This window comes from Spermophilus citellus, assembly GCF_964194105.1.
Source record: "Spermophilus citellus genome assembly, chromosome: 11".
NCBI classification, from domain to species: Eukaryota; Metazoa; Chordata; class Mammalia; order Rodentia; family Sciuridae; genus Spermophilus; species Spermophilus citellus.
In genome coordinates, this window is record NC_138192.1 from 117,312,574 (window position 1) to 117,339,080 (window position 26,507).

At 56.8% G+C, this 26,507-nt stretch overlaps 1 protein-coding gene across 16 annotated transcripts in view; it reads right to left on the reverse strand.

The window, feature by feature from the left end:
• TNS1 (tensin 1) overlaps window positions 1–26,507 on the reverse strand; it is a 196,639-nt gene that overhangs the window by 30,958 nt on the left and 139,174 nt on the right. For 12 of the 16 annotated variants that reach the window (XM_081260957.1, XM_081260955.1, XM_081260946.1 and 9 more), the window contains 4 exons: window positions 12,215–13,780; window positions 6,265–6,351; window positions 1,256–1,452; window positions 272–347 (listed from right to left, as the gene is read on the reverse strand). In XM_081260957.1, the coding sequence (XP_081117083.1) occupies window positions 272–347; window positions 1,256–1,452; window positions 6,265–6,351; window positions 12,215–13,780 (1,926 nt within the window). The remainder of the gene's footprint in view (window positions 1–271; window positions 348–1,255; window positions 1,453–6,264; window positions 6,352–12,214; window positions 13,781–26,507) is intronic. The other 4 variants (XM_081260961.1, XM_081260959.1, XM_081260948.1 and 1 more) reach the window with 2 other exon arrangements.

Consider the following 26,507-nt stretch of genomic DNA (forward strand, 5'->3'; position numbering starts at 1 on the left):
CCATCAATCCAGATCCCAAGACCGGGGCTGCCTCATCCCAGAAGGGACAGGAGAGAAGATGGTGCAATGGAAATAAGGAAGTGGGGGTGGGGGAGGCCCACTCTAGCCCTGCCTGACTCACGGAAGTGAGAAGCAGGAGATTTCAGCTGAACGCACCTCTGCTGGCACACTTCCCCCACTCCACCCCCATACTTGGGGCACTTGCATAGGTCAAGATTAAGATGAGGTCAGGAGGGCCATGGGGAGGATAGGCTTAGCAGGGAGTTCTTACCCCCACCGGACGGCAGGCTGGTTGGAGAGGTCCCCTCCATCTCCTCGAAGGCCTCCTTGTAGCTGTGCAGGTGGGGCTGCAGGGGGATAAAGGGGAAGAAAAGGGGGAAGCCCTGAGAAGAGGAGGTCCCCCTTCAGATGACCTTGAGCATGAGGTCAAGGTCACAAATTCCCTCCCCAGCCTGACTCTCTGCCACTGCTCAGGTAAGTGCAGAGGTCAAAGGGAGATCCTGGTCACTCACAGCCCCAACAACTCCTTGAACTAGAGAGAGTGGGGGAGTGGCCATTTGCAAGCTCAGGCAGAACTGGAAGTATTTCTGAACACGGCTACAGAGAAGGGGCTGAAGGCAGGGGCCTTGCATCCTGCCAGAAGGCAAGAGAAAAAAGAGGCAAGGGCCTCTGGCATCCAGAATGCCTCTCTACTCTGGGTTTTATACAACAGCACCCACTGGTATCTCTCAATGTGGCCATGGACCATCAGAATTTTTCAGGGTGCATGTTTATGATGCGGATTCCTGGGTCCCATCCCAGAATGTCTATGCTGGAATCTCTGGAGGTGGATTTGGGAATCAACAGTTTTAACAAACTCCCCACTGAAGTTTGAGATCCTCTGCCTCCAAATACTAAAATGTCTCAGAAATGCACTCTTCTGGGCATGAAAACTAACTCTTCCAAGAAAACCCTTATTTCTGAAAAAGGCTCAAGAATATTTTGTCAGTCTATACAACCTGGTTTGGACTTTCAAGATGAAGGTCATCTATGTCATCCCTAGGATCCTTATCACACTACAAAGGGACTCTCTTTAGGAATCAAGAAAGTAACAGGGCGTAAAAGCTATTGGAGGGAGAAAATGGGCTCCAGATTCCACATGCCAGAGAAACGGCCTTGGGTGAGGAAGTGAGGAGGCAAAAACTCTGCTTTTCACTGATGGGTCACTGCCACAGTGCTACCCTCTGTGGCCCCAGGATGCAGCTCAAGGACTCACCTCTTTGGGCCGCCCTCCAGGATTGAGGGCAATGGTGAGAGCCAGCTCAGGGGAGACGCACTGGACAGGGGAGCGAACCCCGGGGCTACGGGGTGATGTGGCTTCAGGAGAATGGTTCTCATACTGTCCATCGCTGGCCGCCCGCCTCCGGAGTGGGGCTGGGGGCTCCGCAGGCTGCCTCTCTCGAGCCTGCACCCCTGGGAGGAATGGCAAGGCATGCAGGGCGATGAGTATATTGTTTGAGAAATACTCAACCCCTCCTAGTCGCCCCAGAGGAGCCAGCGCCCCTTTTAGCACAGGGCCAAGCTGGAGCGGGCCAGCCTCCCCTCTGCACCTCCCCCAGCCTTCCTGGGTCCAACTCTGTTCACACCCTGGGTTTTCTCTGCAGGGTGGGGGACCTGCTTGAACAGGGCCAGGAATCGCCAGGAATCGCTACTCCACACAGGGTTGGGACCAAGAGCACAAAGGATTGATACAAGAAACAGATGTCAGCTCCATCCAGCCCCTAGAGGCAGAGGGCCAGAGCTTCCAGACACAGGAGGGGAGGTGGAGGGAAGTGAGGGTCTCCAAGGCAACTGCATCAACCAACAGGCAACATCAAGCCCGTGGGGAGGAACTTTTGGAAGGGGATAAATTGCATCATCTTGCAAAATGGTGATCCCAAGAAGAAACAAAGAAACGACTTATTCTCGCTGTGGAGTCCTCAGCCCAACTGGCCACTGGGATATTTCGAGCCTTCTCTGGGGTTCCCCAACCTCCGTTGGTGTACGTCTGAGACTTCTTACCAACCTCCCTCCTACTGGCCCCTTAGCTAAGCACCCACTCTTCTCACTCCAAAGATGGCCACGGCTCCCAGCGGCCCCTCCCTGCAAAGGGCAGGCAAAGAGGTCATGCTCTCCATCTGCGTCTCAGCACTCCCAACCCCAGGCCCCCTCCGCAGGCCGGGCACAGTGCTCACCTCGCCCTCCTTCCTTCCTTCCCACTCTCTTCCCATAGCTGGGCTGAGGCATGGAATCCATTGCCTCACTGAACTGGCTCCCGGAATCCTAGAAAATTCACTTCCCAGGTCCCAGGAGCCAAGACCCAGCCCAAAGGGTGGGCCCCAGACCTGATTATCTTCCAGGACACTCTCAGCCCTGCCTTCACCCCCACTGGGACTAACCAAAGGTCCTAGGTCACATGGGCCTGGTACCTGGGATGTACCTCTGAGAAAACCATTCCACAGCACACGTGGGAGCAGACACACACACACACACACACACACACACACACACACACACACACACTGCTGGACCCTAGGAACAGGCCAGTAGAGCCAAGCAGATCACCACCGCACAGCCTGAACCACCCTCCACCATCCACAGTGATCTGCATGAGGGGCAGCCCCTGTTTTCTTGGCTGTAGGCCGACGAGTCTGGGGCAGGCGCACCCCTGCTTTCATGCCACACGCAGTCACTGTAGACAGGGACCCAGGTGCTCCCGGGATAGGTGCTCCATAGGCCAGTCAGAGGGTCAGGGGATCGTGGGTTAAATCCAGAAGGTGCAGGGGTGGAGGATACCTGGAGTCCCCACCTTGGTCCTTACCCAGAGGCCCTGCCTGCCCGCTCAGCCAGGACAACCTCACTGCCACTCCCAAACTGCTCTGCTTACAGCTAATAAGCCGCCAACCTCAGCATGTCCTTATTTTCAGAATAGAAAACCAGGAGTCATATAAGCCTCAGCCAGGGGCTGCTAGGGGCACCCACCCTGAGGGACGGAGGGCATGGCCCGGGAAGGCAGAGCACACCAGCCTCAACCAGCGAGTCCAGACTCCCAGGCCTCGAAGGCTCTGTGCGGCCAGCAGCTCAGCCAGGCCTGCAGGAAGCCCTGGCCCTGGCCACGCTTCCCCTTCCCCTGCCAAGGCCCTGCCCCACTCGGGCCTCCTGGGCAGTGTGGACAGGGCTGCTGCTAGAGTCATTCGGCAAAAACATTACAGAGAAGCAGAGGTTGCCGCTGATTTTCTAATAATACTGTGACAAAGGAGGAAGGTTCCCGGCCTGGAACTGAGTTCAGCCCCAGGTTGAAGAAACGCATTAGGGCTGGTCTCCGTCCCGGGCTCACCCACCCGGCAGCCTCCTCTGGCCGGTCCCTTGCCTTTTCAAGAGGTGGCCGGTTTCCCTGTCCCGTGATCTGATGAGGTTTGCCCTTGGGAAAATCGGTCTGTTGCCACTGGAGACACTGCCTGAGTAGCATCCATGCCCAGGGGCCACGGTCAACCATGGCAGCAGGACAGGAGGCTGGACTGAACGTGGCCTTGCTGATGGTGGAGGAGCCAGACGCCAGCCATGCAGAGAGCTGTGCCTTCTCAGCTCCTTTGCCACCACCAGCTGGCATGCAGGAGAGCGTTCTGATCAGAGGCAGAAGGATGGACCAAATGACCTTCGAAGAGCCAGGGAGCTGCAGGGCACAGCCTCCCCCTTCAGAAGAAGACCCTGCATTCCACTCCCACGGGGCCAGCCCCGCCCCCCAAAGAGTGCCCCCTGGCACCAGTGGCCACTCAGGGCCACTTGCATTCTTTGAACACAGTGTCCCACTGTTGTCCCCCTTGGCAAGCCCAGAGCTGCCCTGGAGTGCCTGGAGAACCTCGTTCCCTCTTTCTTGTCACTCTCCAAGGGAGGGGAGCCGGGCATGATGGAGGAAGAGAAGAGAGCCCCATTGTTCTGAGCCAAGCTGGGACGTCTGGACCCCAGTTGACAGCCCGTGTCAGAGGGAGAACGCCCCCTCTCATGTCCCAGAGCCTGGCTAATAATAAAACAGGACTGCTCCAGGCCACCACCCTCCACCCAGGACTTCCTCAGTCCCCCAGCCCCACTCTCTCTCAGGGCCTCTGGTTCCGACACGCACACAGGCAGGGACCAGCGCACACTCACACAGACACACATGCACACAAGTGTGCACGCACCACCAGCCAACCCGACAGGAAGGGCAACGGGACACGGGATGGTGGGATCTTGGTGGGGCCCTCAGCACCCTTACAGTCAGCCCCACCCACCCCTGCAGAAGGCCATATGGCCAGAGGAAGCTGGTGAAGAAAGGAGCCAAGAAAAGCAGGATTCTGGAAGGTTCTCCCAGCCAGGCCGGCAAGTCCAGCACTCTACTCCAAGAAGACTGAGAAGTGAGATGCACTGATACAAGAAGGTGGTCTTCAGGATCACATCACCCAGCCAAGGAGCCCTGTGTCACCCTTTAAGGGCTGCTCACACACAGTGGCATGAGGTCCTCCCCTCGGCCCTGAGAGGATGGCAGGCACCTCTGCCCCAGAGCCTCCACATGGCCCCACAACTGGGGAGGAGCAGGCCAGGCAGCCCCGCCGCCCAGGGCACTCCATCATGCTGCCCAGGACGGTGCTGTTGGGGGACAGCTCTCTCCCGAGGCTCCTCTAACATGAGATAGACCTGAGACAACCCGGCCTTCACCACGCACACACGTACACACACACACACACACACACACACACACACACATACACACACGCACACCCTGCAATTCTGGGCGCTGAGGCCCCAACACTTTGGTAAAGGACTGCCTCTCCCACCCGAGTCACAGGGACAAACTCCCTGGTGTCAGCTTCCCCCACCCCGTGGCCACTCCCACCCCCACAGACCCAGCTCTTCTCCCAATCTTCCAATTTCCAGAAGACTGGCTTCCTCAGCTCCAGGTCGGGAACGGGGTGTCCGACTGCATGCCTGGGGCTCCAGGAGCAAGGGGATCCAGGAGGAAGGCCACCTGCTAGGCCAGGGCACCAGAAAGCCACACGGCAGAGGCTCACACTAGCAGCCCTAGGGCAAGCCATGCCAGCTCCCCTCAGGACACACCACCCCCGGAACCCGCCCAGCCCCAGGCCCAGCTGGACACTGCACTCCCCACCACAGGGCTGAGAAAAAGGCAGAGGGAAAGGAGGAGGGGGACGGGGGACAGGGTTTTAGAGCCATCTCCCGATTATCCATGGACTGGGAGGCGGTGGATCCAAGAGGCACCAGGCAGCGCCATTGGCCATCACTCGTTCCCAGCGCCTCTCAGGCCATGGTGTGGGACAAGCCTGAGCACACTGTCCTCTCCCTGACACCAGCCTGAGGCTCAGAACAGCTGGGAAAGACCAGCTGATTCCCTCCCCAGGACTACGAGCCTGAGGATCTGCTGCTGTCCAGGAAGCTGGAGTGGACATCAGGGGACGTCATCATCCTCAGATAAAGTACCATGGCCCTGGGGGAGGGACATGCCATCTGGGACATGCCAAACCACCGTGCGAAACACTGGAGGCTGGGCTGTCACCCTCCAGGTTTCAAATTGGGTAACTAAGCTCTGAACAGTTGAGTGACTTGCCCAAGGTCACGGGGTTGAGCACAGGCAGGGCCAGGACCATAGCCCAGGCTTCTGACTCTTGGCCATGGGTCCTAGGATCAGATGGGGGTGGGGTCAGAAGTACTCTGTCTCCAGGGTGTGCGATGCTCCAGTGGCCGAGCAGCAGGCGCTGGGTGACCACTCCTTGTCCTGCACCTGGTGGCCCCAAGCAAGGCACAGCCTACCTCCTGCTGAGACCCCCCACCCCCAGCACAGACTATCTGCCGGGGGTCGGGGGGGCAGGGTGCTAGACCCCTCACTGCGCACCTCACCGCGGAGGCCTTTACCTCCGTGGGGACCCTGAGGGTTCATCTAGCCCCTTCACACCTGTTCCCAAGGCTGAAAGCATCAGGCCCCATCCATGCAGAAGCGGGGACCAGGCTCATGCAGAGAGGAGGGACAGAGGACTTGGAGAGGATGGGGAGGAAAGAGAGGGTAAGGAGCAGGCCAGAGAGAAAAACAGGGAGAGCAGAGAGAAAGAGCTGGAAAGAGGACAAGCATCCAGCAGAGGGGAGACGGGGACAGGAGGGAATGGGGCCGGGAGGGAGAGAGGCAGCTGGCGAGGTCTGAAGAGAGAGAGAGACCAGGAGCTAAACCGAGGGCCAAGGGAGCGGGGACAGGGGACCAACCAGAGAGGGAGGCAGATCGAAGCCGGTGGAGAGGAGGGGCCCGGGAGTGGCCACCCCGTCCCATGTCCTGCAGCTTGGCATTGTACGCTGCCCACCCCAACCCCAGGGGAGCCGGCAAGGGTGGGAGGCAGGCAGGCGGGGGAGACACCAGGCCAGGAAAGCACAGGGGACAGGTGGACACAGGCCACGCAGAGCATGCAGGGACAGGCACAAAACAAGACGAAACAAAACACAAACAAAGAGAAAAATCGAGATTAGTTGGTGTTCTGCCTGGGATGGGCCACACACTGGAGGGGGCGGGGAGGGAGTGCGGCAAGAAGAGAGGGTGGATTTGGGGTCTTGCTTCCCCAGAGGACGGGTGGCCTACTGCTGTCCCTCTCACTCCTAACCCCAGAGTAGAGCAAGAAGCTGCCTGCCTGGGACCGGGTGACCTCGGTCCTCTGACCCCAAGCCCCACTCACTCCTCAGCCAGCTTTGCCCATCCCAGGACCTCCCCTTCTCTCGTGGTCACCGGCCTCTGCCTGAACCCAGGTCACACTCCCTAGCCTTCCAGCATCCCTCAGCCCTCTGCTGTCAGCCACACCCGCCCGTGTGGGCAGTCCTCTCCCCTGGGGAGCCCCTGGCTCTTTCTGCTCCACCCAAATCTACTTGGCGCCACCAGAAAAGTCCCTAAAATGAACCTGCTTGCTGCTGTAGAAGGGCTGCTATTTCAGCCATGTCTCACCTTGCTGACCCCCATCCTTCTTCACCCCACAAGGCCAAACGTTTGTTTCAGGGAGTGGGGAAGGTACTAGGGATTGAACTCAGGGGCACTCAACCACTGGGCCACACCCCCAGCCCTATTTTGTATTTTATTTAGAGACAGGGTCTCACTGCATGGCTCAGTGCCTCACCATTGCTGAGGGTGGCTTTGAACCCACAATCCTCCTGTCTCAGCTTCCTGAGCCCTGGGATAACAGGCGTGGGCCATAGGTCCAGCAGGGGCCAGCCTTGATCCCGGGGATCTCTCCCCACGGGTGAGCTCCCCCTTGCTAGCTTTACCTGGCCCGCATCTGCCGACATCCCCCACATCTCTAAGCTCCAACCTGTCCCCCTGAAACTCCTGATTCTTACCACCAGACCATCTCAGATGCTTCATGAGCATCTCACACCCAAGGTGCCCCAGATCACACTCCGGTTCCCTCTGGCCAGCTCTTCTCAAATCTTACCCTTCTCAATACCAAGCAGCTCCAAGGTTAGAGTCATCCTTGACTTTGCTATTTCTCTCACATCCCACATCTAATCTATCTGTACCTCTCGCTGGCTGTGCCTCCAAAACACATCTGTGATCCAAGCCCAGCCTCACAACTCCACAGCTCCCACCCTGATCAAGAGTAGCAGCCTCCTAACGGGCCTCCCTCCTTCCATCCTGGCTATACTGATCCTTTTAGGACAAGTCAGATGACATCACTCTTTGGACCAAATCCTTTTTAAGGCTTCTCACACCATTCAGAGCAAAAACAAAAGTTCTTAGTATCCCCTGCAAGACCAAACATATGCCAGGACCACTCCAATACCTCTCTGACCTCCTATTGGTCACTCTGCTCTAACCACACCAGGCACACTCTGCCTCAGGGCCTTTGAACTTGCTGCCCCATGAGGCACATTCCCTTGTTGCCCCATGGAGCGTCCCCTGACCATGCATATAAAGTGTAACCACCCCCTGCCCTCTCCCCATCACTGTCACCTCACTATTTGATCTCTATGGCACTTCTCAATCATCAGAAAAATTTTGTATCTACTTGTTCATTTACCCAGTGTCCAACTCTGCCGGAAGGACCAAGGCTTAACCTGTTGTTTGCCACCATTTTTTCAGAGCCTAGACTAGAGAGTAGCACAGATTCAAGCTCCTGCTGAATGAGGGATGGAATGGGCCTTGAACTCAGCCCTGGATTCATACAGAAAAGGGAAAAAATAGGGGAGGGCGGGGTTCTTAATCCAAGCTCTCCAAGTTTGACACCAAGTATTTCCATATATCTTTATCCATTCTTTATAATTTCATGAAGAAGTATCGCAGCTCCTGGCCCAGACTGGATTCCCAGGCCTGTCCTCTCGCACCGCCTCAGAGACGTGATTCTATCAATCTCTTCATTCTTCTCCTCTCTGTTCCTCTCCTTCCTCCTGTCTTCAGCCTCCCCTGCTCCGTCCTTCACCTGAGAGCATTCTCACGACCCCAAGCTCTCCAGAAAGCTCTGATGTCTTGCTGACCTCTTTGGCTGCCCTTCTCTCCCCTTTTATCATGAAACCACTCCAAAGAGTAGTTGGCACGCTGTCTTCACTCCATCCCCACTCACTCCTCGGTCCCTTGCCGTCTGGCTTCTGTCACCAGCACTCCACTAAAACTATGCCTTTGAAAATCACCAGGCCCCTAATTGGCAAATCCAGGGGCTTAGTCTCTTGCTCCTCCTCCTCCTGGTATCTCCAGTGGACACTGCTCAGCTCCCTGCCCCTCCTCCTTGAAACCCTTTACTCTCCTGGCCTTGCGATGACACATTGTCCTGGCTCCTGTCACCACCCTGAGCATCGTTCTCAGACCCCCTTCCTAGCCTCCCTTTCTGCTCATGGCCACTCTAACCTAAGTTCTCTTCCCTCCATGATCGTGACATAGAGATCTCATTCATGCCCAGAGCTCTAACCTCCACCCTTGGGAGGAAAATCCCCAGGTCTGCAGCTCTTCCCACTTGGTCAAGACCCAACTCCATCAGCCATGTGTGGAGGCTCCGCTGACCCCTCAAACCCAAAGCAGACAGACCCTGCAGCTTCGTTAACCACGCTAGCCGGCTCACAGGGCGAGGGAACCACGGTGCTTTTCAGCCATCCTCGATCCCCCCGACTGTCAATCAATCTGTGATTGACTGGCCCTACTCCCACTGTGGCCGTGGCACCATCTCTTCTTTTGGACGCCCATGGTCAGCATCCTGATCTGGTCCCCATTACCAAGGTGACCTAATAAGCTCCCAGCCTCTCCCAGGTCAAAATCTCTCCCATTTGCATTCTTCCTGCCCAGTCTCACCAGACGCACCTTTCTGAACCCCAGCTGTGTGGCACATTCCCCTGCCTAACCACAGGAATGATTTCCCCTGTTGTTAAGTGGTAAACTTCAAGCTCCTTAGGCTGTTATTTAAGACCATCCTGAGACAGACCTCTGGCTGCCTTTCCTGAGTCTCCCTCTAACAGTCTACGAGGCTCTCCACATGCTAACTGTTCTTCAAACATTTCCTGTGCCTTCCTATCCTTGCCACGACCTCTCTGTGTCCACTGAGTCCTCAATCACTTTCAAATCCTATCCATCTTGCAAGGTTGTTTAACACCATCCTCCACACAGCTGCCCCGGCCTTTCCAGCTGCTAGTGACCTCTTCTCTCCCACAGAGCTTTCTCCATACCTCTTTTATTATGAATGACCTCATCTTAAAGTTCTAGTTCTCCCCACCACCCCCAGCACTAAACTTGAGACTCCTTAAAGATAAGATCCATATCTGATTTCCAACATGCACTGAAATCTCTACCTCTCGAGGCATCCAATATCAGTCCAATCACAGAATCAGAAATATACGATACCTCCACTGTACTCCTCAACTCTCTTATTTCTTTTTCTTGTCTTATTGCACTGACCGGGAATCCAATACAATGTTAAATGATAGTAGTGATAATAGACATCCTTACTGGGTCCCATGGCTATAACAGCAATGCTTCCAACATTTCACAAGGAAATGTGGCACGTGCTATAGATTTCTACTGCCTTCTCATTTTCAAGTTAGGAAAATTGTCCCTACAGTCTCTAGGATTTAATCGGAAATCAGACATGAACAGTAGTTGGATCAAAGTGGAATGAACCAAACAGAGTGCCGAGGTATGAAGGACAGCTAAGGTGGGGAGGAAGACCTAGGGGATAAAAGCCAAGAGAATCCAGATCAAGTTCATGGTCATGAAGAGGTTCTCCCACAGATCTGAGCTTCCTAGTTACTCATGTGAACACTTAAGTCCCAGCTTCCCGCAGCAAAATGCTGAAAGAGCAGGAAGAACTGATACTGAAAGTCTATCCTCCCTGCCTCCCAGAAAGTCCTACACATTGATCTTACTTGAGGGCCCTTCGGTACCATTAAGGGCTACTAAGGAAATTCTGCACGCAGAGCCTGCTGACATAAGAAAGTCTGTTCATGACAGGGTATACACCAAAGAGGCGAATTCAGAGCCCTGGGTACCAGATACAACTACCCTCTCTATCCATCTCACCCCTTCTCCTGAGTCATTTGTGCTTGGTAGACAAGATGGTAATGGGCTTAGGTAAAGGGACCCTCTGCCAACAATGCCCTCCACCAACCCCATGGCTTCATGAAAGCCCAAACCTGAGAGGCTACAGGATATGGAAGTTGGCAGCCAAGACCGCAGAGGCTGGTTGAGGGGAGACCCACTCTCAGATGGACCTCCCCCCAGGGCTTGAGCAGTATGGCTTCCTCTGGACCAAGAAGAAATTCATTCTGTGTCCTCCCAAGAGAAGTCTCCTGGATCCTATTCATCATTAGACCACAGCATCACTATTCTTCAGGCCACCTCAACACTCGGAGGGGAATGGCATCCCCAGGGAATCTGGGTGGCCCCGTTGTCCCTCTCGTCTCAACAATTAACTTGGAGGAAAGGGGTTTCGACAGACGAAGCAGCCAGGGAGGTGCCCTTGTGTCACAGCCCAGATGTGGGAGGAAGCAGAAGTCAAGCCCCAAATGGATCACCCATGGAGCATCTCACCCAGAGAGGGTCAGGGATGCTCAATCCTGGGTTTGGTGCTTGGTTAAAGCAACAAAGACCTCCTGCCCCAGCTCTCCAGGGTTTCTGCTCTGCCCTGAAGTACAGCAGCACCCAGGGCACCCAGGGCCTGGCCTAACCCAAGAGCCAGCTGGCCTTCTGTGAGCTGCTTCCCCATCCCAGGAGGGTGCCTCCCTTCCTCCCTGCAGCTGGCACGGTGACTCAGCTTCCCCTAAGTGTAGTGGAGGGCAGAGCCAGCTGCCCAGCCTGCCTTCCCCTCGAGTTTCACCCCCTGTCAGCTGAGGGCTGGGCACGAGGCCCACCCCACCCCAGTCTCGGGGCCACCCCTGTCCAGCTTTTGCCTCACAACAAAATCAACTGCGAGGATTCCCCCCGGCCTGGCTGTCCCTGGGAACAGTCATAAGCTGCGGCAGGTGGGCTGTGTCCCTCCCAGTGTGGCCTAGACACTGGCTCTTTCTTGCCTTTTCCTCCCCAGTAGGTTCTCCTGGCTTCCCACTCTCTCTTCCCTCTGTAGGTATCTTTCTGGATTTGCTCTGATAGGAAGAGGAGCTGGTCCTAGGCAAGGACTAACGGGAAGCTAACCGCGAAGGGGACCTTGGCCCCTCACAAAAACAAACCTGAAGGCCCCCACCAGACTGAACACTCAGATAGAGCCCAAGGGCTTCATCATGGCCTCGGGGAGGGTCTAAGAGGGAAACTGAGTCCACAGAGACCTCCCTCCACCTTCTCCTACCCCAAGGACCTGAAGTCTGAGGACAACAAGCACGGCAGGCAGGCTCATAGTCTCCTCTCCACCTAGAAAGTCTGGACTCCTGAGTCACCACCTCCAGGAAGCTCTCCCTGGTTGCCCTAGGTGGGATGTTATGCTTCCCCGAGCTCTGGGGCTCGGTCTCACTTCTGAGCTGGGGGCAAGTGGGGCTCGGCACACACTATACTCTTTCGGAATTACCTGTCTGTGCCTGTCCCCTGACAAGACTGCAGACTCTTTGAGGTGTAGATACAGGAAGGGTGGCTGGGCCCCAGCTCCTGAGAGCCTCCCCAGGCCACAGCAGCACTGCACCTCCCCCAGCAAGGCCAACGGAGACCCGAGGGAAGGGCAGAGGGAGGAAGGAGGGAATGTCCACGTCTGACAGCCCCTGAGGCTCTTACCTGCTATTCGGTGGGCCACCAGCCCTTCCAGGTTCAGTGGCTCCTCCTCTGGGGTTCGGGAGGGCTCTGAGGCCGCTTCCTTTGGTGGGAGCTGAGGCTGAGTGGTGAGGCCAGGGAGAGAGGCTGGGAGCTGCTGAGGCCCTGGGGGGCCATGGGCAGTTGGAAGGAAGGATGAGGAGGCTGGGCTCTTTGGACGGAAACCCTGGTTGGACGCAGCTGGACCCGACTGATAATCGTAAGGTGAGTAAGACCTGCCAGGAGGGGCCAGCTCGGGGGTTCCCAGGGAGTGCCCACTGGGGATGGAGCCAGATCTGGACTGGGTCAGTGGATGCGACTGGCGGGAAGAGCCCGAGAGGGGCTGGGAGGAGAGTGGGGGAGCCCCTGGCCAGGCCCCAGGGACACTCTGGGACTTGTGCAGGGGGGCGGCGGCCGAGACTGGCTCAAGGTCCAGCATGAGCATGTTGAGCGCTTCGATGGACTGCTCAATCTCCTGGTGAGAGGCCGCCCTGGGGAAGTCTGGGAGAGCAGAGGTGGGGGGCTCTGCCAGCGGCTGGGGGCTGGGCCTGCCGGTCGCGAGGCTCTCCAACTGGGCTCTTTCCTGCTGGCGAGGAGGTTGGCGAGGAGGTTGGCGAGGCTGCGGCGGCGGCGGCTGCTGCTGCTGCTGCTGCTGCCATGAATTCAGCCCCCTCTGCACGGCCTCCCGGCTGCTGCCCCCGCGGGCTGGAGCTGGGGGCAGCTGGGGCTCAGCATCCGGGAAGGACTGAGAGCGGAACATGCCGCTGGGGTCATGGCCGTAGTGGGAGGTGGTCACTGCCTGGGGCCAGACCGGGTGGGGCCCCTCCCGCTGGTAGCCAGCTAAGCCCTCCTGCGCTGAGTAGGAGGGTCGCATGGGGGCCACGTGGCCAGCATGGGCGGGCACTGCCCGGCTGGCATTCTCATAGGGGTAGCCCCCGCCATTGACCAGAGGTTCCTCAGGGTGGGCCTTGTCCAGGCCGTTGGTTAGTGGGGGCAGGGCGTCTGGGTAGCCCCCCTCGCTGGTGTTGGTGATCCCGTCCAGAGAGGACAGCGTGCCCATGCTGCCCACACTGTGCCCATCCTGGTTGGGCAGTTCATCATCCAGGATGTCTGTCTCCCGCTCAGAGGCCAAGGCCCCGCCGTTGACATGGACCTGGGCTGGGACAACGTGGCGGCCCGAGGGAGACCCAGCTGGGCCGGCAGCCAGGCGGGACCTGAGGTGCTGTGCACGGTACATGGCGCCCTGCTTCTCTCGCTCTAGGCCAAAGCCGCTGAGCAGGCGATCCAGCTCCCGCTTCTCCTCGGGACTCAGGGCAGCGGGGGCACCAGAGGCCGCGGGGACAGGCTCATCCGTCTTGTCGGTCTTGGTGGAGGCTGTGGAGTTGCCCGAGTCACTGCTCACGGAAAGCGTGTGCTCCACGTGGTTGGGGGTGGCCGACAGGACAGGACGCGTGGCGTTGACGGCCCCGGTGCTGCCGTTCAGGGAATCCTTCTTCTTCACCTTGGCGTACAGACTCCCGTCCAGTGGCCCCTGGGTGTGTCCCACCACCTCTGCAAGGACAGAGCAAGGAGACGGCAGATGTCACCCGCAGGCAGCTGTTCCCACCAGGAAAAGAGTTAGAGGCCCATCTGGATCCCCAAGTCTCCTCTTGCCACTCTGAGGAGGCACAAAGGAAAGGGACAAAGGACCCTACCACACAGGGCCAGGCAGCAGAGCCTAGGACTGGGCAAGGAGTCCTGAGGGCAAACGCCCACCCAGGCCCATCTCTGGCTTTTCACCAGCTTCCTGGACACAGAGGCGTGAATTACTCTCTGGGCCTCAGGGTCCTCGTCTGTGCAACAGGACAATAATAGAATCAGGCTGGACCCTATGAACTGCCACTCTTCATTGAACACAGCAGGCTACACGTTGAAACGAGCCGACACGAGTCGTGAGGGGTCCGTTGCCAGAAAGGTGTCCATCCTGAGGACCATCCATTCCTGAACGGTGACGGGCACAGCACAACCACCCCTGGCCACTAGCACATCTTGGGGAGTTCCTTGAATTCCTGCTCGGGGTTAGGGGCTGACGCCAGGAGAGGTGGGCTGCGCCTTGAATGCACGCAGAGGGGTCAGCCCACCTCTGAGGATAGCCTTGGCCCCGGCAAGTGGGGGAAGAGCCTGCGAGGGCAGTAAGGGCGCAGCGCGGGGTGCGAGCCCACGGCGGGCGGGGCTGGGGAGAAGAGGCTGAAGACAGCGCTGGGACTTTCTAAGACAAACTCGCCCTCCGGCCTCCGCTGCCAAGTTTGGCTCAATACAAAGAATTTTCTAGAGCCTTTCAGACATACAACGCCATTCATTCTCCCTAGTGCCACATTTTCTGAAGTCTCTCCCATTTCCTTCCCCAGCACTGTCCCCTGCGCATGGACCTCGCCCACCACGACAAGCTCAGCCCACACCATTCAGCCTGCAGGAAAAGGGGCACCAGTCAAGGGCAGGGTGGCAGCAGGCCCACCAGAGGGCCAGCCAGGACCCCTGAGGAGCTGAGCCAAGACGCAGCTGACGTAGCCAGCAGTCCTGTGCCAGAGGGGACCATGTGGGGTGCTTGGGCAGGGGCTCAGGGACCAGGGTGGCAGGGGAGACACCTTGGGGATGGATGGAGAACCCAAAGCAGAGGTCTTCGCTGGGGAGAGCTCTCCTTTTGTTTGCAGGCAGCTCTAGGGACCCCCAGAAGCAACACTTTCTCTAAAAGGAAAAAGTGAGCTGTGGGTGGCTCCGGGCCAGGGGGCTGACTCAGGAGCAAGAACCTCCCCGACCCAGAGGAGCTCAGTGATTTCACACCCCGTACAGTCAGCAGCCCACACACCCCACGCCCTCACGCAGAGCCCCGCCTTCCGCTGTAATCCAGGCCCCCCCCCCAGGTAAAACACCCCCTTCCAAGACTGCACCCACCCCAGCCCACACCCAGCAGCCACACACTGAATCCGACTCAAGACCCTGAGGCGCACACCAACCAGAAGTCACCAAATCAGAAACACAGGGGCCTGCGCTGGCGAGGGGACCCCCACACCAAGAACCACAGCCAGCACGGCGTGGTGAACAGCAGCTTCGACAGTGTGTGCTCCCCAAGTGCCAACCCTGGTGCTCGGCACCGCACACACCACGGTCTCTAGCCCTGGGGGCAGTTGGTACCGTAGCTGATCCAAAACGACAGATCTGTAGACACAGCACCTGGGGCCAGGGGGCTGCACCTCACAATCAGAGCTAATTTACTTAAAAGACCGTAAAATTTGTGTTAGGCTACATCCACCCCCCCCCACACACACACACAGTAGAATAAACACATAAAAGGCAGGAATACCCCAAAATAAATATTTAAATTTAAAGCCACAAACATTTCAGAAAATACAAACGGTTCTTGCCCTGCCCAAGGATCAGCCCTCGGGCCAGAAGTGACAGTCTCTAAAAATAAACCCTTGTACAGAAGCCCACGGCCAAAAACAAGTGATTAGACAACCACAGAACAGGAACATGCTGATCGACACACACACACCACAGCAGCCCAGTGACGTCATCAAGAGCCCGCACAGAGATTGCAATGGAGGAGGCACCCACGGACCCCACACCCGCTGGGGGCTAGATGCGCTGCGGTCCCTGTGTGCTGCAGAACCAGCTCTGCCCTCAGTTTTCCCTGAGGCTTTGGGACCTCAGCCAGCAGCCAGCCCCAGTGATAAGGGGCCACAGTGTTACTGTGGTGGCCCTGGGTCACAGGGCTGGGGCAAGGTCTGAACTGGTGGGAGGCAGCGGGGAGACTGCCTGATGATCCCCACCACCTGATGCCCTGGCCTTCCGTACCCCTCCTGGGCAGGCCTCATTTTCATCCATTACGAAAATGCCAGTGTTAACCCTGTTCCGCCCCGTGATTGACCCACACGGGCTACTGTTGTAGCGAAATCAGAAACAATGACTGCTAAACCACTAAGGTGCAGTAAGAAAATCGAAGAGGTATAAATTGTTTAATTAAATCCTGTTTGTTAAATGCAAATGAATGTGTTTCCTGCTGTCCTCAAAGAAGGGGCCAGTCGCTGCTGACGGCCCTGTGCTGGCCACAAGGGCCGTGCGCTCCAGGCCAGTCTGCCTAGAACTGAGTGCCCTCCTCTTTGTAATCAAGGGCAGGATCAAGGACACGAGGGCTGCCCAGCCCTGGAGGGCTTTGCAGCGTCCAGCGTGTGGGCACGACCTGTGGAACAGCTCCCCTCCCCCTGTCGCGGAGATGGAGGTAAGTGCCCCCCCACACACACACACACAAACTCGTCCCTCCCTCTCCCTGTCCACCACGACCACATTAAGAGCTATTTACTGGACCACAGAAGCCGGAACTCAAGGCTGGTCTCAATCCATCAAGGCAGGAAGGGCAAAGAGAGAGGAAGACAAGGACAAGGATAAAATCAAGGGGGGAGGAGGGAAAGGGGACCTGCAGGGGCTGGGGAGATGGCTTGAGAGGCCCCCAGAGCTGTCAGGTCCAAGACCCAGCAGCCTCTACGGGAGGACCTGGCCAGGCCAAGTCACCTAAGATGAGAAGTCTCTCAGAAGGAGCCAGATGGCATGGTGGGGGGAGCCCTCTGGCTCCCTGGGGTCAGGGTACTGGCACAGGTGGCCACGGAACCAAATCGAGCAGAAACACAGGCCCAGGCACCCCAGGCCCCAGCCCCAGCCCGCCCTGTCATCTGTCTCAGGGGCCTTCTCCTCACCATTTCTCCAGGGACCCTGAAAAGCCCACAGTCTCTTCCAGGCCCTCTTGCTTTGTCTGACCGTCTCCCTGATCTTCTCAGCAGCAGCTGGAAGCCGGGACCCCACCCCCGACGCTATTTGATGACATTCACCAAGGGGCCCTTATTCCACCTCGGCTCTCATCCAGATGTGCGAGTCATGCTTTTGGAAGGATCTGAGGAAAATCCCCAGCTGACTTGGATTCGGACCTACTCCCTGAGGCTCCCGCCCAGTGGGGCTCTGTGCAGAGATGTATGTGGTGCTGGATGGACTATGCTGGCCAATACGCAGGGATGTCCACACGTACCCGCCTCATATACTTAAAAAAGGACAAAAAAAAAAAATGGGGGTGGGGTGCTAAGGCTATTTGGTTTCAGAGTGGCTATTTTCTAATTTGGATGTTCTTAAGAATCTCCTCCAGGGATTGTCAAAAATGTAGATTAGGGGTCATTGGAGGCCAGGGTGGGGCCACAAGTCAGCATTTTAAAGAGGCCTCCTGGGGTTCAGGCACACAGGTGGACAGTACTTTGGGAAACCCAGACACAGGTGAGCGGCACTCCAGACACTGAGTGAAGCCCCTCCCACTTCCTAGCAGGAAGGGTTTCCTGTAGGTACATGTCCCAACAGATGGCCCAACTGGGAAGCCTAAAAGGTAGCCATCAGGTTGACTGAGAGAAAGGGACTCCATGACGAGGACTCCACGAGGAGAGACCCCTCCCTGACCCTCCAGCAGGCCCGCTTTGAATAGGGATGATTTATCGAGGGTTTCAGGATGGGGCCCTTGTTGGTAAAAAGCCCTTTGGGTCCATATTCAGCAAATAAAAATTCATTAAAAGACATTACCCAGAGCAGCAGTGACCAACCACCATGGAAGAAAATCAATGCGTTGCCAAGAGGAAGAGGCTCTGTGCCCTCCCTGGGCACAGGCAAGTGGGGGCAGGCTGGGTCCTCAGCAGGAGGGAATCTGAGCCCCTCAAAAATAGGTGTAGGGAATCAAAGGCCACGTAGATCCGGGAGGTGGGTTAACTTTATCGAGAAGTGGGGGTTGGCTGAGAGGCAGGCAGGATAGCAAGTTCTGGACATGTGACCCCTTTAGCCTCAGACTACCCCAGCCATGGGGGAGGCAGGGACGAGGGAGCCATAGGATGGGGCTGGGTCCCAGGGAGGCCAGAAGGGCTGTGGTTCTGAAGCAGAGTCAGAGAAGAAGGGTGTCCTTCCATCACACCCCTGCAGCCAGACACACCCACTGCTCAGAAAGATGGCCTCAGTCCTAATGGCCCAGTCAGCCTGTGGCAGCCACTTAACTGCTCCGAGGCTGGCCTCAGAGCCACCAGGTGAAGAGGTTGGCTGCGTCCTTGCAGGTCTGCTGAGTGCTGGGGTCCAGCAGCTACGCCCCTGGGCAAGGCCAGGCATATCCAAGCTCTCGGCACGCTTCCTCTCTCCATCCTCTGCCCTCCATCTTCAACAGCTCTCACTGTCCACAGGGTACAGCCACCCCAGCCAGATATGCCAGACCTTTCATCACCAGGTCCTGCCTGCCTTCCGAAGGTCCACTCTCAATACCCCCAACACCTCCACTCCATTCACTAAACTCTTTATATATTCTGCCCTGTGTCTCCGCACATGCTGTGCCCACTCCTAAAACGCCCCTCCTCATCTTGCCCCTGACACTCCCAAACTCCTGGGAAAACCCCTTCCCCCTCCTTCCAACTCAGTCCCAATCTCTTTCCTACTGACCTCCAAACTCAGGTCAAGCTCTGCCATGTTCCCACAGCCCCTGGTGTCACCTCTCCTCTGACACCCACTGCACGGTCATCACTGATGTCTGTCTGTCTTCCAGAGGCCGAGTGCTCCTTGTGGAAGAACCTTTATTTCTCTCTCTCTCTCTAGGACCTGGTTCCCAGAGGATGCCATTCACAAAGTGGTCTATGTGAATGGAGCCTCTTGGAGTTCAATGCTAATTTACATGGCCGTATAGGGACGGCCCTACAGAGTGCAGAGCCTGGCACGTACTATAAATGCTTCTTACATTACATTAAGTAGCCCCCAAAAGCTGTCAGTCACTGAGACAGTCTTCTCCAACGCAACTCAGTGGAAAATCGGGGGTTCTAGGAGGACTCCAAGCTACTCCTAAAGGGATAAGAGAGACACTGCAGCCTAGAATAATCTTTTCTAACACACACATACATTTTGCACATAATTTAGGGAGTTAATGGACACTTCTAATTCTATAGAAGTTAAGATGTACTCATCTAAAAGTAAGGGTACAGTTTCTGGGGTCCCTCTCTGTCACACAGGACATCTGTGAAGGAGACCACGCTCTGACCAGAGTGAGAACACACAGGACAGAAGCCTTCAGGCTGGAGGCCCTGAGAAGCATCCGGTCCAGAGAACCCCAACAGGTTTTCCCTGGCTTGGTGTTAATACCAGGAGGTAACGTGCACCAAGAGGACCAGAGAGCACTGTCCATGGCCCCAGCAAGACCTGCGTGCCTCCTGAGACATCCTGGCATGGGCAGCAGGGGTGTCCAGGGCTCTATCTGTGATGGTCCTTGGCCTCTAGCTTGGCCCACTTCCTGTCCCATGCCAGCCAGCAGGAGACTGAGGCAGCCCCTTATCACCACCATTTGCAGAGAATTCTAGAACTTTCTAAAGGGAATGAGCTTCCTTGGGGGCTCCAGAGATCAGCAGAATTGGAGGCTGAAGGGAAATCCCCAAGCCACTGAAGGGGACCCACACAGAGGATATACAGCCTCTGAAACAGGAAGGTGGCAGGAGGCAGGTGCCACCCAGGGGACCCAGGCTCATGCAGGGAGGAGGCCATTAACACATGACAGGTGGAAGACAGGCAGTCCAGGCGTGGCCAGACAGACACCTGTCCTCCCTATTTAACAGCACACTTTGGAAGGGACCCACGGCATGTCCAGAGAGTGGACAGAAGAGAACAAGATTCTCCTCAGAGCCGCTGTCAATCGTTTCACAGGTGGTTCCATCCCTGTGCAAGTGACCTCACCAGTGTCACCCATAAGCCAGCCTCTGGATCCAGGGAAGATGGGCCAAATGAGCTTCTCCTGGCCACGTCTCCATCCTTAGTTTCAGCCAAGAAAGAAAGAGGGAGCAGGGAATAGGGAGGGTTGATGTCTGAATGACCCCCGCCTGCATTCACCCAGACCCCTGCCCACCCATGGAGCCCCTCCCTGGGCCTCAGGTCCTCAGGACAGAAGAGGGACCCCAGAGCATCTAAAAAGTCTTGGAGCTTTTAAACAGAAGGGCCTTAGGGGCCAATCCATCCCCTAAACACTCTCCATTTTACAGGCTGACAGTGAAGCTCGGCAGGCTCAGGACCCCCAAGGTCACCCAGCAAGGAAGTGCCCAACAGACTGCCGTGCTCCTGCCCCTAACGGGGAGTCAAGGTGAAAATGGCTGGAAGAGCAGGAGCAGGAAGGGAGGGTGGACAGGACCTGGACAGGACCGATGGGACTTCAGCCCAGTGATGTGACAGATGTGTTCCCAGAACCCCCTCAGGAAGGACTCGAGGCACTATTCCCAGATACCATCGGACTTGGTTCACCGGGTGCCCTCCAGAGACAGGGCACAGGGGCAGAAGGCCTGATCTTGACGGTGACCTTTACTTCCCTGGTGACACGAGAGAGCAGGACCAGGAGGGTAAGGAACCTGCCCTGGTCACATGCCAGCCCAGGCCTGCAGAACCAATGCCAGCTCAGGTCAGCCTCCTGACTCTGGCCTGGCCTGCAGCGCCCAGCCCGGGGCGACCGCTCCCCACCCTCGCCCGTCCGGGCACCAGATAGCGCAGGCACACTCGGGAGGGTAAAAATAGCTCCCAAGCCCACAACAACCCCAGCCCTTCTCTGCCAGGCCAGGAACCTGGCATTCAGAGAGCCCTGGCCAGGGGGACAGTGGAGCCGCCAGGGCCCTGCCAGCAGAGCCGGGAAGAAAGGCGTGAATGGGAGCCCCACGGGAGGACGGTCGCGAACTCTCAGCACTGGGTGCCCCAAATCTCCAGCCCCAGAAAGAAGGGCATCCTGAATAATGTCTCACCGGGCCAGCCACACTTCCACCACGTCCCTCCGCCTGCCCCGTTCTCACCCAAGGGGGACCTCTGACCCAAACACACCACCCTCCCCACCCAGCTCCCCTCCCACCAGACGACAGTGGTTCTTACCTGTCTCAGGAAGCAACTCCAGAAAGGGACAGCAAGGTCCCCCACATCCACATTCAAAGGTACCCAGAGGCCACAGCCCTGCCCAACCTCACACCCTTCCCAGGTCAGGTGGAGGCACACCAGGGCCCCCAGGCACAGAGGCGACCCCACCCTGATCCTGGCAAAGCCTCCCAGGACACACACAGGCGACACGACTATCCAGGACAGAGAGGGAGGAAGGCGAGAACGGCCGGCCCGATGCGCTCCTGGAGCCTGAAGTTTCAAATCATGCCTACATGGCTGCAGCTGCGAGTGCGAGTGCGTGGGTCCCGCTCAGGCTCCCTGGGACTGTCCTGTCGGGTGGGAGGAGTCAGCGGCGCCCGCAGCCTGCCCCGGTGCAGCACACACTCACACACACACACCCTCCGCTCTGGAGCGGAGTGCGCTCTCCCCCTCTCGGCTCCTCGGCCTCACTCTGGCTTGTAGGAAGCCAGTGGGATAAAACTCTGTCTGTAATTTCAGCCAGCTGCGCCCCTAGGGCTCCACTTATCATCCTGCAGCTATGTAGTGCTTGAATGACATCACAGTGGCTTCAGGAGCCTCCAGCCGGCAGGGAGAAGTGTCCAGCCCAGCCCTGCTCCAGCCCAGCCCAGCCCAGCCCCAGCCCCAAACCCAGAGACAAGTGGGAGCCAGACCCCAGAAGCAAACAGAGGCTGAGCCCGGGGTAGACAGACCAGGCTGCGAGGGCCAGAGAGAAGGGAACACTCCTAGGAGGGTATTGAGATTTATTTTCCCAAATATTCCACATTTTTTTCCCATTCTCAGCAAATGGAAGGCGGGACAGATGACAACAACTTTCCAGCTGCTGAACAATAAGGTGGAAATCTCTTTCCCCCCTTCCTCTCCCGCTCTCCCCACAACAGGGCCGAGACTGGAGGCAGGACACTTCCTTGGCTTGGGAGAGGAAAAACACCAAAAGTAAAACCTACGAGCCCCCTGTGCTTCCCCCGGGGGAGCTGAGTGTCACTGGCAGGCCTCAGGGACGGGGTCAGGAGGCCAAAGCAGAGTTCTCGGGGAAGAGCTTTGAATTTGAGCCCAGTGACCTTGACACTTGGGGACACCTAGACCTGGGGTGCCAGTAGCATCTCCAGGTCACCTGAGAAGCCCAGTTGATTGGCTGCTCCCCATCTGTGGCAACTGAATGGTGACCCCAATGCAGCAGCTGCCCTGAGTTCCCACTGTGATCCCAGGGTGCCCTGAAAAGTACCAGGAATGTCCAGCTGATAGACAGCAGGACACCAAATCCCAACCCTTACTTGCAGGTTATTGGAAGCTTATTTGGATCTAGTCGACTCTCCCAATCCATTTCCAAGAGTTGGCAGGAGGTGGCCTGGGGTCTGCAGCCAGACCCCAGTGAGCCTCAGTGACGGTGTGCCCTTGCAGGGGGACCCCAATTAGCCTGTGACTCCAAAGTGCTTCTGCAGCCCAGGGTTGCACCCACAGCACCCTGGTGCCCACAGTTTCATGACCAGGAGTGGCACTGAGGCTCAGGAGGGAGAGCCAGCCAGGCACAGGCCCCCTGTCTCCCCAGCTTGCTGGCCTGAGCTCCAGGACCAGACACCTTGTCCTTTGAACTTCCCCTCCCCCACTGCCAGCATCACTCTCTGGCTGCTGCTTCTTAGGTAAAAGGGAAAAATAAGGGAAAGAACAAAAATGTTCCCCAGGCCCTGTTCAAGGACACTGGCTGCCATATCATCACTGACAAGATGGCCGGGGGAGGGGACAACCCAGTGCCAAAGACCTCATTGGGGTTTTGCTGCTGTTGTTTTTGCCCTGCTACAGATGGGACCAAGGACCTCGCTCATGCTAGGCCACACCCTTCCACTGAAGCCCTCCAAATTTAAAGAATTGGGAGGTGGGGGAGGCAAGAAAAGGGTCCACAATGCCTCAGGCTCCAAATTGGGGAAGAAGACGATTTGGATGAATTATTGTAATGATCCCCTTACCTCCCTAGAGCCTTCTAGAACTAAACAACAAAGTACAGGCTCTCGAAAGGGTTAAGATCCCAGTCCACCAGCCTGTCCTGTCCCCACCCAGCCTCATCCACAACACTGCTAGCCTAGCTCTCATTTGCATACAATCTTCATATTTACTTGCCCATCTGTATGCCATCTGTACTATTCTATAAATTTTTTAAAAAATATTTATCTTAAACTAGCTCTAAGCATCAAGATCCATGAAATCACAGATTTGGTGTACAAAGTACATTCATTTTTTTCTAATATGCACTCACACAGATACACCTAGAATCAGTTCGTATATAATAAGCAGCCTGACCCATATACCCTCCCTTAAAAACCCCATGATACAAAGGCTCCTGCAAATGGTGACCCCTCCACTGGTCCCACCACCATCCAGGTACCCGCTGCCCTGGAAGCTCCGGTAGGGTTTCATAAAAGCCCTGATCCCCGGCCCCACCCTAGACCTAGAGAGACTGAAATTTCAGAGGCGGTGCCTGGGAGTCTGAATTTTAAAACTCTCCCCAGCTGGGCATTAGCGACAGCCAAGTTTGGCAAACACTGGTCTTAGCTGAACCTAAATACTTCCAGTTGTGGGATATTACTATCTCTCAAAAAGAGCCCATCTCATCTTTTGGTGGCTGGAGAAAAAAACATCTCCATGCCCCATATTCTACAGTAAACTGGCCTTCAGGTGCTCTTTGGGGTGGCTCAGAACAAGGCAGATCTCTCCCCAGTGAGCATCCTTCAACTGAACATGGTGGGTGCCACCCTCTTGAACACCCCGCCAGGCCCTAGGCCTCAGACACCTAGTATAGCCCCCAGCGGTTCTTGATTACTCTGAACAAAGTACAGAACCCACCCGCAGCCCCTGTGAGGAACACGACAGGCCCACCACCTCCCACTATCTAGAAACCATGCCTTTGCTAACACAGCCTCTGATTATGCCCAGCCCTTACCACTCATGCCAGCTCAGCACCAGCCAGGAACTCGGGGACCGAGAACATGGCTCCTCTATCATATCTCCGCTCAAGGTTTAGGACACATCATTTGACCTGCTCTTTCTCTGCTGAATCACCATGGCATTGGGCTGGGGTTGTGGCTCAGTGGTAGAGCACTCACCTAGTATGTGTGAGGCCCTGGGTTCGATTCTCAGCACCACATATAAATAAAATAAACGTATTGTGTCAACCTACAACTAAAAAATATTAAACAAACAAACAAACAAACAAACATGGCATCAAATGTCCAGCAAAGAGGAGAGTCTTAGGAAATGGCCAAGACTCCAACCATGTGACGTTGGATCTGGTCTCTTGTGCCTCCAGAGCACCCCCTGTACTCCCTGAGCCAGCCCTGAGCAGGGCAGTTTCATAACACGAGTTCTCAAGGCAGCGGGGTGAACCTGGAGACCTTCTGGAACCTCCTCAGGCACCCAGGATTCGTTGAGATCCCAGATCTGCTACTGCCAGGGAAGCCAGTCCAGGCCACTTCCTAGAACTCGACATCCTGAGCTCATCCAGCCCAGCCCCAGCCCAGCCCTATTCTGTCCATCAACTCTGGGAGGGAGAGTTGCCCATCGCCACAAATGGTCAGTGCCGGAGCCAAAACTGTTACCCAGGGCCCTGGGCTCCCAAAGGGAAGTCCTCCCCACTGCCAGATCTGGGCCAGACACCCTGAGAAGGACGACTGGAAGGGTATCAGGAGCCCCGGCACCTAAGAACCACACAGCTCCAGGTCCAGCTGGGCAAAGGAGAACAGCCCTGAAAGGCAACTCCACCCACAGGTCAAGCAAACTCCCCATCCCCTCCAGGAGGCCCTTCCAGCCGGCGGACCTAAAGCTGAGGACACACACGGAGGGTCTCTCCAGGAAGGAGAGGGGAGGCTGAGCCCCTTCCTGTGACGTCCTTTCCCATCATGGGCAGATACAGAACATCTGCCCAGGCTAGGGTCTTCCTCTTGTTCATAAGGAACAAAATGGCCAGATGTCTTGGTTTCCAAGGAGCCCCAGGTTAGACCAGGAGCAGGAAGCAGGTCATGGAAGAGCTACTTCACAACCTGAAGTGGGGAGAGGTGACAGCAGCAGAGATAAGAGGGTGGAGGGGGACAGTGGTCTTTAGCCAGTCGATATGTCCCCAAGAGACATGTGGCCATGTCTGGAGGCATTCTGGGCTGGTGCATCTGAAACAAATACTAGTGACAACTAGCCGGAAGAGGCCAGGAGTGCTGGTCACCCACCTGCAGTGCACAGGACAGCCCCCCACAACAAACAATTACAGGGTCCCAAAGGCCCAGAAGCCCTGAGCTACAGGGGGGGAGGAGGGGTTGGCCTGGGAGACCCTCAGACTCTTCGTCCTGGATTTCAATCCCCACTGGCCACTAACTTCTTGCTTGACCTTGGGCAAGTGATCTCTTCCTGGGTCTCCGTTTCCAAAGTAGTGACACGAGAGAGGAAAAGGAGAAAAGCTTTGAATTCTAAAACTTCTGGTTCTAAGGAGAGCCACCAGGGAGGAGAGGCATGGTCAGACTGTGCCCTCCCCAGAGGGGGCCCTGTCAATGTATCAAAGGTCCAGGGAGGAAGGAAGGAAGGGCCGTTGCCTGGGCGGGCCCAGCGCCCTGTGTGTGTGTGTGTGTGTGTGTGTGTGTGTGTGTGTGTGTGTAATGGAAATGTGCTCCCAGAGTCCCCCGAGACCTCCACCCCTCCTCCAGCCCAGGGGACGTGAAGAACCAGAGCTCAGGGCTGAGGGACACGGCAGGCTGCAAGCACCCCCCAGGGCCCCTGCCTTCCAGGGTCCCACATGCCCTAACCCAGAAAGGCAGTGGTCAGGGCCGGGCTCAAGAGCGTGTTCCCCAGGAGTGGGACAGAAACCTGGTACCAAAAGGGTCACTCAGGAAGGGAACTGTCAACTCCCAGGCAGATGTCCCAGTTGGACCAGGGCAGGGGTGTATCCAGTCACCACCCTCTGGCCTCTCCTCATCCCCACTGCTCAAGGGACACAGGTGACATCTCAGCAGCATCCTCACTTGTGGAGTTGGAGGGAGGATGGGGAGAGGGCTGTGGGGCTTGGGGACAAAGAAAGAGCAAATGGAAGGAGGCCGACAAGTTATCAGCTCTGCCCTTCAGGGCTCGCCCCTGAGAAAGCACCTGAGGCTTCCCCAACGGGACGGTGACAAGGAGATGAGGAAGCCCAGAGTTAGAGCTTGGAGGCACCAACAGGCAGGAAGCAACGGAGGCCGTCAGCAAGATCACCTGCCCAAACCCAGGTGAGCGCCGGCCCTGCCAGTGAGCCCCGGGAATCGGCTGCCTTCGCTCTGAGGATGGAGGGGGCTCCAAGCTGCCTCTGGGCAGGTTC